Consider the following 13858-nt stretch of genomic DNA (forward strand, 5'->3'; position numbering starts at 1 on the left):
GACCGCCCCCAGCCTGAAAACAAGGCTCATCTAAGCAGCTCAGGCTCTTGTGATGCTCACACCGCATCTCGGCTTCCGCAATGACTCATTGGCTCTCCGACTGATGGCCAAGTAGATGGCATTCATGCTTACTGGAACTCTGGGCTTTATTTTTTTCATGAATGATGTGATTCAAAACTACAGTTAAGTCTAATCATTAATTCCAAAGTTCCAAAAATGGTAGGTCTTTTTTAAAAATCCACATTTTTTTACTGTACTGCTGTAAGTCAAATCATGTGCTCCTTGTCCAGCCTTGGAGCTAAAGGGAATTTGGAGGCCTCTGCCCTGTAGCCTGACTTTAAAAAAGATATAAGGAGACACAGTTCAGAGTGTGATAACCAGAGCCATTCCAGTAAACTGGGGTCTCAATACCACACTGCCTCCATACTGTTTGCCTTGTAATAGAGGTAGTAGGTCCCTTCCTCCTCCATCACCTACCAGTGACTGGAAAGATGATCTCAGTAAGAATTTTAGAGAGGGCACAGATAGGAAACGTCTTTCTTCTTTTTCTGAGTCATTGTTTTTGCTTTGTTTTTCATTTGTCTTTGAATTTTAGAGATGGATTTTCCTGTGTAACCCTAGCTCTCTTGGTATTTACTCTGTAGACCAGGCTGGCCTCAAACTCAGAGATCCACCTGCCTCTGCCTCCCAAGCGCTAGGATAAAAGATGTGCCACACCTCCACCCAGCCCTGAGTCATTGTATTTCTTTGGAGTCCACACTAGGGTTTTACAGCTAAAGTAGGTAGAAGGCAGGCACGGGAGCCACTCCTGTAATCCCAGCATTTCAGGAGAAGTTGAGCTCCATGTAGACAATGTCATACGATTCTGTTACAGAAACAGTGGAGCTTATATTCACAACTACCCCAGGACCAGCTCTTCCTAGTGTCCAACACTGTCAGTTGGAAATAAGTTACAGTCTGTAACAGAAATGAATAGCTGTTTCTACCAGTTTGGACCTGAATTTTAAAAAAAAAAAAAAAAATGGGGCACCACTCCAGAGCATGAATATTGAAGAACACCCTCAGGGAAGAGAAAGAAAATCCAAAATTGATGATTTCAAGTTGGCTGGCTCTGGGGTGTGGTAGCTAGAGTCACTGCCAGAGCCAACAGGAAATGAAACACTTGACCCCAGGCTGTGCGTCACCGTTGCAGGGCAGCCGTGGCTACTGCACTCTGCTGAAACTCAGTGCCTGCTGTAATCTTGAAAGGTCGCACCCCTTAGTTCTGATGAAAAGAGGTGCAAAAACCACTTGGTGATCCTGAAAGCTGTCTGATCAAGAAAGAGTCTTATGAGCATAAAAACATGAAGCTATCTAGTTAGGTGGCCATCCAGATCCAAGAGAAAAATGTGTCTTGTCACTGGCCTGGGGCTATTCTCAGGTCCCAAGTAATACAGCCCGCACAGAGAGTAAACTGAAATAGAGTAACTACTGGGAGTGCTTCCCGACCGCATTTACTGTTCTGTGAAGAACCCATCTGGCTGCAGAAGCGGTGCACCTTGGGAGCCCTGTCCTGGGTGTGTCTGAGCTTTGACCCACTTGTCTGATTTGATACACCCTTCTTTTTTCTCTCTCTCTCTCCTGACGTCAGAATCACTGAACCAGAACAGAGAGAATTATGAGGGCTGAATAAGTTCCTCCTGAGAAACCATTCAATTCTAGGATCCTGACTCCAGCTGTATTTCAGATATGATCTTTGTAAGTAGTGGATGAGACCAAGGGCAACTCTCTTAACAATGCCAGAACCTGTTGGCCCTATGACCGCTGGGTGTTGAGAGTTCTGCTTTCTGTGCCCTTTCCGTCACTGTCACAAAACACTCAAGACATGTAGCTTACTAAGGGGAAGGGCTCATGGATCATGGTTCAAGGATTTCAGTCCACATTTACTTGGCCCTCTCACCTTGAGCCTGTGGCTGCACTTTTATCAAGGTGGGAGTGTGTGGCAGAAGAGCCCTCTGCATTTCATGACAGCCAGGAAGCAAGAAGGACCAAGGTCATGTATCCCCATCATAGGCATGCACACCTCCTATGACCTGGCCTCCTTCCATTGAAACCACTTTGCAGAATTTCCACTGCCCTGTCGTACCACAGGCTAGGGATGAATCCTTTAACCCATCAGCCTTTGGAAGACATTGAAGATGCCAACTCCCGCAGACCTTCGGCATTCCCTGCCATGGACGCCACTGCATGTGTGCTGGCCCCTGAGTCTAAACTTGGCAGGAACTCACCTGCTTTGAAGACTGCATTTGTGGTTGTGCCCGCTTGGTGCTTACTGCCAGTGAACAGCCGCCGGACTGGCTCCTCTCCAACCTCAGGGCTTCACCCAAATGCCATCAGCTAAGAGAAGCTGTTCTTGACTATCATATAATTTTCTAAGCTGGCTCCCCACTCAGAGTCCATCTACTCTGGGCTGTTCTCAGCAGAGAAGTCATAGGATCCAGTTAAAATCTGAGTCCTCAAATGTCCTGACCTCAGCTACCATCACATTCACAGTCTGGCCAACGGCCTGAAAAATGGCCCACATCTGGAAGGACACACTTTGCAGCTAGTCTGGGGCCAGTCAGATTTACCTCTGGCCTTCCATAGTAACCAGTGACTCCCTTTCATTCTGAAAAGGTTCCTGATTTGCAAATAAATCCTGGGGTTTGCCTTCCTTGTGGGACCCTGCATTGGTTCCTATTGCCCTTCCCTCCTTCACTACTGTAGACACAGTAGCTCCTTGACTACTCACTCAGTCCCACCAGGCTTTCTCTCTCTTTCTCTTTCTCTCTCTCTCTCTCTCTCTCTCTCTCTCTCTCTCTCTCTGTGTGTGTGTGTGTGTGTGTGTGTGTGTGTGCAAAGCCTTACTTCTGTGTCTTCAATCCCTCGAACACTGACTAGCACAATAAGTGTTGTTTGAATTTGTAGAGGAGTCACCTCTGTCAGTCAGAACACAAATCATCAGCTCCTGGTCTGTGCTTTCGCTGGGATTGTTTTAGTTGGCTCCCTTCTGCTACACTTGCTATAGCACCCACATCAGTACTGTTAGTCTATGGGCCCCACCCATTCCCCCCAGCTTCCGCGTTGGCTTCATGTGCCAGCTCTTAGGAAGGGTTGCATTTCTGGCTGATTATCCGGGAGCTTTTGGTGGACGGTGCCAAGGACATACGCACACCACAGAATCCTAGTTTGGGTGTAACTACTTCATGTCACCTTAGGGCTTCTTAAGCCTGAGATGAAGGGAAGAACATTCATGTGTCATGATTCCCCATTTCCTGTCATGGTGTCTACACCCAAAGTCATGGCCAAGGTGAACTTGAACTTGATAATCAACCCTCTTCCATGGCGCTGAGGAAAACAAGCTGCTTTGGTTTCTAGTCTGTGAAGAGCTGAGAACTAGAGGGGACGGCCCAATGTTGGCTTTTTCTCCTCTCGTTCCACTGTAGACTTTTGTTCTCTCGGGGCCTCAGAGCATGTACAAACAGCCTTTTACCCTCGTCCACGAGTGGGCTCCAGGCTTGCTACCAAGCCAGACATGTGTTTGTATTTTTGTACATCCCAGTGTAAGTGCAGGGTTCAGGTGCAAGTTGGTGGTAGAACACCTGGAGACAATGTGAGGGCCCTGGGTGCAATCTGAGCACTGTGACAGCAACACTAGTAATAATGTCAAATGCAATGCATCTTAGGTAAGCGCCTTTGGCTTGGCTGCTGTGTTTTATCTGGCTTAGGAAAACATGGCTGTCTAGTGAAATGATACCTCACCCAGTCTTTTGGAAACCAACAGAAAATGACATTGTAAGATGTCGTTGTAAGGTTAAGTGTCACAGGGGCCAGTTCTTCTCATTTGTTGCCCTCCTCAGACAGTCAGGAAGCAAAGCCAGGCTCACATGGGATCTGGAAGGCTGGAAAAGAGCCTAGAAGCAAGAGGGTCTTGACAGGATGTGGGGAGGGGAGTGTGGTAGTACTTACACTAGGCACTATTATAGTTTGGATCTAAACAGTTCCCTAAAGACAATTGTTGAAGATTTGGTTTTGTAGTGTTGTTGGAAGTGATGGAACATTAAGGAGTTGGGGCCTAGGGAAAGAAGTTAGCTTATTTAGGGCCTGGCACACCCTTGAAGGGAATATCAAGATCCTTGCCTCTCCCCTTCCTCTCCACCTCGCCCTGACCCCATCTTCCTGGCCATCATGCCACTGAAGAGGGCTCCTCCAGCACACATGTCCCACCATGGTATGTTGTCCCACTGCAGGCCAGTGTCTTCAGGCTGAACTTTAGAAAACGGAAGGAACAAGTAAACCCCCAGGGACTGTCTAGACACTATTGATGGCTGGAAGAAAGAAGGCAAGGTCAGGATACAGAGAAGGGGCTAGTCTATGAACAAGGGAACTGAAGACAGAGTGTGTGACTTCAAGAGGAGTTTAGAGTTCAGGCCTAGACAGTAAAAACGTTCTAGGTTGGAACCTGATGCCAGAACGTAACAGCAAATGTGTTTAAGAATCTGTAATGTCAGGCTTCTAGAAGGGTTGTTGGTATGGATCTTAATGCTTTAAAAGATGGCAGATTGGAACAAGGCTATGTTTTTAATATAAATTGAAGCTCCCCTCCCCCTTCATATGTTTGAATATCCAGACCAGGCTGTAGGAAACAGGTTGCCAAGGATGAAGATTTGTACCCCAGCCAACCTGGCTTGTTGGCCACCTGTCTGTCCCACGCTGTCTATCAAGAGGTGTGGCGTCCCAGAGATGTGCTCCTGCCACCATGAGCTCTGTAGGTTCTTCTTAGGTCATGAGACACAATAAATCACCTATCATGTAAACTGCTTCTTGTCAGGTGACAGTGTATGTGACAGAAAGGCAACTTGCTCTGCTTGAATGCCACAAATTGCAGGGGCTCCTGACTTTGGAAGACAACTTAGACAAGTAATTCTTTTTGTTTTGCTTTTTTCTTTTTATTATTTTTTAATTGAAATGTTTCTTTCATAAACTGTATTCCAATTATGGTTGCCCCTCTCCCAATGCCTTCCAGATCCTCCCAAATAATTCTAAATTCAGAAACAGGGGGCACATTGCAATGACTGAAGCCACGGTAGGGGGGACAAAGCATGCCCAGTCTTCCTGCTCACTCCAGAAGCAGAGGGCAGATGGGTAATAGACTCCAGCTGCTAACTCCATCCATATCCTCTCAACAAGTCCAGATGCCTCAATGAGAAGTTAAGATGGTTCAGAGAGTCGGGAATGGTCTCTTGGTTATTTAGCCCCCAATTAGATAACTTAGTCTGGAAACGAGAAGTTAAAGTATTAGTTCCCTAATGGTAGCAAGAAGGAACAACAACAAGTCATAAAAGATTATGGTCAGAAGTGAATTTAGGCTTTTTCAGACCCAGGCCAGCTGGCCTTGGTGAGTTCCCAATAGAACATCCCCTTTGTCTCAGTGTGTGGGTGCACCCCTCGCGGTCCTAAGTTCCTTGCTCGTGCTCTCTCTCCTTCTGCTCCTGATTTGGACCTTGAGATTTCTGTCCGGTGCTCCAATGCGGGTCTCTGTCTCTGTCAAAACCGGACTCGCTGAACATAGCGGACAATGAGGACTACTGAGAACTCAAGAACAATGGCAATGGGTTTTTGGTCCTACTGCACGTACTGGCTTTGTGGGAGCCTAGGCGGTTTGGATGCTCACCTTACTAGACCTGGATGGAGGTGGGTGGTCCTTGGACTTCCCACAGGACAGGGAACCATGATTGCTCTTTGGGCTGACGAGGGAGGGGGACTTTATTGGGGGAGGGACAGAAATCTTTAATAAATAAATAAATAACAATAAAATAAAATAAAAGAAGTGAATTTAGGGACCACTTAGCACTCTTAGAATAGCGGTCTCAGCTCCGGTAGTTGTGACTTACTGCCTTACACAGCTAATTTTAGTGATGGGGGAACTGACTAAGGAGGGCTGAATTTCTAATGCACATTAGTGTGCTTGACTGGTTTCAGCCAGCTGCTCTGTATCTTTCTTGTATCTTTGGAAACATATTCTTTGGGGGCTGGGGAGATAGAGTGCAGGCCTGAGTTCAAATCCCCAGCACATGGAGACAGGTGGGTGCTTGAAGCTCATCAGCCACCAGCCTGACTGAATGAATGAGCTCCTGCGTCACTGAGAGACTCAAAATATAGGGTGGGGATTGACTCCAGAAGATACTCAGCATCAGTGTCTGCTTCCACATACATGCACACACGTGTTTGCATGCACACACTCATGCATACTTGCATGCATCCTATGGAATTCATCATTAAGAATTTCTGGTCTTCACTTAGTAAGGTGTCAACTTGATTCCTAATTGGTATTAATTTTCTTAACAAGACAAAGATAAGAAACTAATCCAGGCTCAAGGAGGCCTCCTTCAGAACACAGACATACCCATAATCAAAAGTGATTAAAGGTGAAACTTGAATCAAAAGTCACATGAATAAACCCGCTGGCTAAAAATACTTCCTCGAGCACACAACGTTTTCTTCCCTCTGCTCGGAAGGCAGCAAGGGCGGCCCTCGAGCCCTATGGCCTCCCTTCACCTGCACACACAGACCCCGGGCAGGGAGGAATGCAAACAGAATCAGGGGCCTGTTGATGCTCGGTATAACACCTTCCCTAAATTTGCCTTGTATTTTTTATTCATGTTGTTTGGGCCTCAAAAAAGATTTGTGAAGCCAAGCAGCTGATTTACAGCACTAAATGACTAGTTAACCGTCCCCTACTAATCGTATAAATACGGTCTATGGGAATGATATAAAATGGTTTATAAAATCACTTTTGAGCTGTCTTTTCTACAGTAATTATACCAGCCCATAATACCTTAAACCAAGTGAAACTGGTAAGAATTAGCCTAAGTGTCCTCAATATTCGGACGGTTATCACACAGAATTGCCACTGCAGTAAATGGCAGGGTCGTGCCTAATTTCTCTTCTTCCGCTACATTTCTTCTATTTTTTCCCCTTTTCGTATTAAACATTCCTCATAGCATTTCATCACGGGAGAAGGCTGCACATATTCCACTTGCTGTAATTGTTTCCAGATTACCAACCATGAAATGGAAAGGCAATCTTATTTATGAATTTATAAATCAGATAATCTCCCTCAAATGAATCCTGAAACCAGAAACACTTCGATGATTAAATATGAAGGAAAGTTTTCTCATTACCATGTGTCAGAAGAATTGTATTTTCACGAAGTGGTTTTGGCTGAGACATTGGCACACACTTTTGGGGTCAGTGTGCTGTCCCATTACTGCCTCCACTGCACTGACCCCACCTTGGAGTGGAAGAGAACTGTGGCCCCTCTACGTTTGGTTCAAGGTTCTATCAATCACAGGGAGAATGTCAAAGAGCATCTAACTTGGTGTCTCCTCCTTGGTGGCCCTGTTGATGCCATAGCCAGGAAGAGGCCACCCAGGGAGTATTCATGCCCCAACTCATGGTTACTAAGTACAGAACCAAGCATGTTGATACCTGGATCACACATAGGCCTTTTGCTCCAAGCATCTAAATTGCTGTCCCAAGTTGTTCTACACTTGTGTTGGTGTGAACCCTGAAGAATCAGGCAGTGGGGTGCAAGTGAGGAATTATCGTTCTTTCTCTGCCTCCCCAAACCACTAACTATAGAGGGGAAGCTTAGTGGAGAAGCCTATGTCCCCCGAGAGAAAGAAAATGGTAGGAAACCCTGTGGCCCCTCTGTACTGCCTCCGTAGCCAGTGCTGCAGTGCCAGTGGACCTGCACTGCCTCCGTAGCCAGTGCTGCAGTGCCAGTGGATCTGTGCTGCCCCCACAACCAGTGTTATGATGCCAAGATTTCTTCTTGCTCTTTCCTCTAAGCAGAGTCTTGGTTATTCCTTGTAGATGTGCACCGGTCTATACATTGCATTTCTCTCCATCTTCTGCGCAATGAATGATAGGGATAATACCGTTCACTCTGCACTGGCATTTTCTTTCAGATAAGTAGTTTCCCAAGTGTTTGTGTCCATTTGTGTCTCCTATGTGGCAGACACTGTGGCTAATCGCTATCCTCATCACTTCTGAGGTGCTACTGTGACTCACTGATAAACATGGGCTTTCTGAAGAGTTTTTACTAACCTGATTTTCTTGTTAGAATTTTTTTTACTAACTTTTTTCCTTGACCTGTTGATCCTTTTGTGGGAAAGAGGATGCCAAGTACACAGGGGTGCCTGCAAATGCCTCAGTTCAGAGACTGACGTTGTCTGCTGGGCCTGTGTATATCAACAGTCAGTCTGTGCAGATGTGCGTCCATCCTTGGCATTTGCAATTATCTCTACCCTAGTAGAATACATCACTCTCTGGGGCTGCTTGCCTTTGCAACCATTAGCTAACCACCCGCATGACATACGAGAAAGAAACCTCATGTCGTAACAGCCCTGTCCGTTTAAACTGAAGAAAGCATGCGGAATCAAGTCAGAGCTGGTAACTGCAAAGTTACACTTAGTAATTGATAAGGCGGTCAAGATTTTAGACCAAAGGCAAGACGCAAAGCCTCAAAGCTCAAGGATGCTCTTGATTGCCGCAAAGTTCAGGCCCTGTCTGTCCATGGGCCCAGCCTCAACGGTTGTTTCTGTAGTGAAAGGCTGGATTGCCACTCTGCTGCTCTCTCTCCATGGAGTATCAGATAAAGAAGTTGGCTTGCTCTGAAGAGCCACAGCTCGTGTATGAGTGTGCTGTTTGTAGACTAGGAATTCTATTATACACGTGGTCCTATTTTACATCCATTGTCTGCGATGTAGACAGGTGAGCCTGTTTCAAATACCTGATTGGAGCACCCCAGAGACCTGAAGACAAAGGTACAGCACCTGTCCATAGGCAGTAACTGAGGTGGGGGGATTAGTGTGTTCATGATTGAGTTGTTGAGTATATTTTTCTTTCTTGATCCTGCAAAATCCTCCAGGCTAAGTCTTCTACACCATTAAACTGAGCATCACCTACTCTCAACCTCTTATTGATTTCAATTGTATTCTCCATGGTGTTGACAAGAGGCGCTTGTTTGTCTGCCCTTGGGCTATAAAACAAGTATAACTACACATGCAACAAACACCCCCATCTTTTACATTGAAACCAGCCTGCAGCGTCCCAGCTGGGAAGAGCAGCCTAGAGGCATGTATGAATGCAGGGCCTGGCCCTGCGGATAGCCAGTCCCACTGAGGTCTCCTCTCACAGGGCAAGAAGGCGGGAAAACGCATGCTATGTGAGGAGATGCTCCCGAGGGAGATGCTGTTTTCTGGGCGGCCTCTGCTGGCCTGAGCATTGTCTTTTTTGTGAGATCACAGTCTCTTCACTCCATTCTTGTCAATACATCTTGGCCTCAGTCTTCATACATCTTCAGTGCTCCAGGTTTGGGTAGACTTTGGCAGCCTGTCGGCTGGTACCTTTTATAGCCCGCAGGTGGATCTTTCTCCTAGCAGAACCCATCTGAAAGTCAACAGCTTTAACAGACAATTCTCTTGTTTTGCAGAGAGAGGATGCAAGCCATGGAAAAGCAGATTGCCAGTCTAACTGGCCTTGTTCAGTCTGCACTTTTTAAAGGGCCCATTACGAGTAGTAGCAAAGAGACGTCTAGGTAAAAAGAAGCCAGCCGTGCAGCACAAAACATAATTCAGCTCGCTTCTCCTTAACCACTACAGCCATTCATTCACTGAAGTTTGTTCCTCTGTGATCATTTTAGGGCTGACATGTTTACATCTTTATAAATTACATTGTGGGGGTTGTTTTTTGTTTGTTTGTTTGTTTTACTTCCGGGAATTCTTGGACAAAGGTAATACTTTGGCCCAAGAAGGGTCATTGTGCTTCCCAGTGCATGTGGCTTCATGGACCACTTGCCTCGCAGTGCCTGTTCCTACCATCCACGTGTGTCCACATCCACCACCATCTGAAAACCACTGTGTGCCCAGCTACATCTGCCTGTGTCAGCACACACCTGGGAAGCCTTTTCCATCTCGGGCAGCATGGAGCCGGTGTCAAACACTTTCATTGCTTAATCCATCACCGCTAATTCTTAGGAATAGAAGGGTCAGGGAAAGATGATGGGACTTTGAAAACTGTAGAGTTGACTCTCTTCTTTCTTTTATTCAGTGAGAAAATGATGAAAGCCACGGGCAGCAGGAACCAAACAGATGGTGCAGGTGAGTGTTCCCAGGAGCTCTGGAGGGCCGTGAGTTTCAGTCAGCTCTGGCTGGCTTCACATGTACTCAGTGTTTCTCCAAGTCAGTTGCTATGATGCAGAAGTGTCCAAGAGAACTCCATTGCTACTACAGCTTCCTGCAGTGCAGAAATTACTGCCTTCATTGCTCATTCACTCGGTCACTCGTATGCCCTTACCTCTGTTCCAGGCACTGGTGTGCAGAGTGGATATGTAATGTAAAACATGGTGCTGCCTGCCTACAACTTCAAATGCACAGAAAAGTTGAAAATATATGTGGGTTGAGTATCAAGCATTATGGGATAAAGCTACGCGAAAGACTTGCCTGGATTGAAAGTGTCCCCTAGAAAGGCAATAGTGGAGTATAAAGGGGACCTAGAACTTAGGGAAGGGAAAGAGGAAAGGATCCTTCCAGGTTGAGGTAACTCAGCAGTCCCCTATGTGCAGAGTGAAGCCATTGGTAGATCCCAGGCTGTTAGCCTGGATGTAGGGGAGTGGGCAAGTCTGAAGTAACCACTTACAAAAGTCTAGATAGGAAAAGGGAATGAGCAGGATTCCTGACTTTCCTTTCAAGCGCTAGCATTCCCCTGAAGGTGGACTGACTCTGTCACCAGCATAACTTCCTGATGTCACCACCTCTGTTTGGTGACAGCCTGATCCTGCAGTCCCCAGGCAGGCTTCCCTGAGGAAGATGCTGTCTTCTTGCCTGCTGGGTTAGAAACAGATCACGTCAGGAGCACGCTCACATGCCGAGACTCTACAGAAATGAACCCCTAATTTGGGGAAACCACATCTTCTGGTCTCATGCAGCATAGGAATGTGAATAGGATTAGGGCTGTAGGTTAACACCCCTGCCTCTGGCTCCCCTCGGTGGAGCAGAGCCTAGCACTCAGTTTTAAGGAGGTTTCTCCCGCGTTCAGCTTAGAAATCAGTCAGGGGCCTGGGCTGAACCCAGACAGTTATTTCATGGAAATCACTAAACTTGACTTCAGAACACTTGCCAGTTGGCTCTGGGGATATTTATTCACTCATTTTCTTATTTATTATGAACCTCAGAGAATAGAACGAAACTACTAACACTAAAGCCTTCAGTGGTATTGATTAGTAACTGTGGGGGACAGACGGTCATAGTGGTCACGTGGTATTGATTAGTAACTGTGGGGGACAGACGGTCATAGTGGTCATGTGGTATTGATTAGTAACTGTGGGGGACAGACGATCATAGTGGTCACATGGTCTATGCAAAGCATCGGCAATGCCACTGGCAATGCAAGTGGTTTTCCCTCCTGTGTCTCTGCCCAGTTTGGTCTTTCTCTTTCTAATGAATGTACCAAGGCTGCATACTGCCCACAGGGGTTTAGTTGCCACAGCAGCCAGTACAGTGCCCAAAATGGATTAATTCTTCCATGCTCCTAGGAAGTCAACTATAAGCAGTGTTCCCTGTGTATGGACAAATGACAGACTGATATAGAAGGCAAGGAACTCATTTGATCAAAGGTCAACACAAATGAAGTCCAGACTTCCTGGTTACACTAGAAATGTGTAATTTACTGTAGACACAAAGGAGCAGAAGGCCCTTCTGAGGCGTACCATGTATATTACGTTGTTTGTTGTCTCAGCACACTTAACCTGTATCTTGCAGAGAGAAGCAGACACACATAGTAAGTTAAGATGCTCTGAGTCCCCCAGCTGATGGCAGTCTTTCTAAACCTGCTCCAGTGTTAGTTCTGTTACAGTGAGGCACACTAAGTTCACATCACGTGTACACTTGTTAAGACCTAACTAGCCAAGGGCCAGTGAGATGTCTCCGGGGCTAAAGGCCCTTGTGCAAGCCTGGTGACCTCAATCCCCAGGACCTACAGAGAGGTAGGGGAGAATGGACTCCAGAGTAGTACCCTGACCTGCAACTACATGCTATGTCATGTACATCACTCCCCCCACAATGATGATGACGGTGATGATGGTGGTGATGGCGATAGCAATGATGATGGTGATGGTGATGATGATGATGGTGATGGTGATGATGGTGGTGGTGGTGGTTGTGATGACGATGATGGTGGTGGTGGTGATGAGGACTTTGATGGTGATGATGATGATAGTGATGATAGTGATGGTGGTGATGATGATGATTTTAAGATGTAAACTAACCAAGATCAATTACCCCTAGGAGTAAGATTCTGGGGACAAACTGTATGTTGTGTCTTCTTACTAGACTTGGCAAGAAACTGAACATGACTACCCATCTGTGGGTGTGACATACCAACTCCAGGTCTTGTGATTCCAGCATGAGTGGGGCTTACTTGGAGTCCCCAGTACTAGGTCCTCTCCATCCTGAGTCTGCATTTCAGGGCTTTGCTGTAGATCCTTGCTAGCTATTGGATCACTCCCAGAGCTCCATACTTGCTGAGACTCTAGACAGAGGTAGAGAAAATGGTCCTTTTTCCCATTCAGCCAAGGCCAGTAAGGTTCACTCTTGCTCAGACATTGGGCTAAGCAGTTACAACTGTTGACTTCCTTAGCCCACAGGGTAACACCAATACCCATTAAACCAAGTACTGAGAGTTGCTTGCTCAAGCTTATACATGGAAAAATGGAGAGTGAGAACAGCTTCCAGGTTCTGGCCTAAATATTGAAGTGGATAATAGTGACCTTGGCAAAAATCAAATAGACACAGAAAGCAGTTTGTGGGGAGGTGAGAGGAGATAATGAATTGAATCTGCTTGTAGGAAAGGCTGGGGGTGACTTGAAGCCACTGGTATGTGACTCTGAAGATAACTGGAGGCTGAGGGGGGCAGTGAGCTGGACAGATGGTGGAAGAGGATGGACTTGCTCCTCAAAACATGGCCAGAGAGAAGAGCAGACCTAGGACAGCAGGCGCCCGATCTCAAAGGTTAATGGAGGGAGGATTTAGAGAAGAGACTCAAGAAGATGGAGCAGCAGAGAGGGAAGAAGGCAAGGAAGAGACATCTCAATGTGACAACAAAGGAAAGAAGTGACTGACAGACAACAAAGACCAGTGATGCTAGATGACGTCATGGTCCCTGGAGAGGAACCATTGCTGGCCACTTTATGAGCAGCCATTTCAGGGAATTGCTGGGACCAAAAACCACATGCAGTAGAACTAGCTGTTATTGAAAAAGATGTATTCTTAAATAATATGCATTCCATAAAGAAGCTGGTTTTTGAAAATGTTTTTGAAGCCTGATATAAGCATTCAGCTATAACAAAAACATGCAGGCTGGAGTCTGTTCTCTTTATGAGTTGGCTCTTTGGGTAAAGGTGCTTGTTGTGCAAACCTAGCAACTCAAGTGTGATCCCAGAAGCCACTGACAGTTGGAAGGTGAGAATCGAGATGTGTGCACACACACACACACTAAATAAATAAATAAATAAGAAAGATTGGTGAGATAAACTGGTACCCCAGCATGCGCTAGGATCACATGGTATGCACAAGGAATGGGCCTTCATTTGGCTGAGGAGCTGGCAGGACAGGTTGGTTTTCACAGTGTCATTTTTACTGAAGTGGAACCAGGGTGGTTCCATTTACTCTGCAGATAACGTATGGTGTGATATCGGGGGTTCTCATGCCTGTACACATGTATCTTTGCCTACACACAAGGCACAGGCTGTCTGATTCAAAAGCGACAACTTGGAGCT

General features: G+C 46.3%; 1 protein-coding gene across 19 annotated transcripts in view; it reads left to right on the forward strand.

The window, feature by feature from the left end:
* The window catches only part of Kiaa1217 (KIAA1217 ortholog), an 818936-nt gene that overhangs the window by 767122 nt on the left and 37956 nt on the right, over positions 1-13858 (forward strand). For 13 of the 19 annotated variants that reach the window (XM_041641628.1, XM_041641627.1, XM_041641635.1 and 10 more), the window contains 2 exons: positions 9518-9622; positions 10135-10184. In XM_041641628.1, the coding sequence (XP_041497562.1) occupies positions 9518-9622; positions 10135-10184 (155 nt within the window). The remainder of the gene's footprint in view (positions 1-9517; positions 9623-10134; positions 10185-13858) is intronic. The other 6 variants (XM_041641633.1, XM_041641622.1, XM_041641638.1 and 3 more) reach the window with 1 other exon arrangement.

This window comes from Microtus oregoni, unplaced genomic scaffold, assembly GCF_018167655.1.
Source record: "Microtus oregoni isolate MIOR12 unplaced genomic scaffold, Mior012 000070F_ref0000104, whole genome shotgun sequence".
Classification (NCBI taxonomy): Eukaryota; Metazoa; Chordata; class Mammalia; order Rodentia; family Cricetidae; genus Microtus; species Microtus oregoni.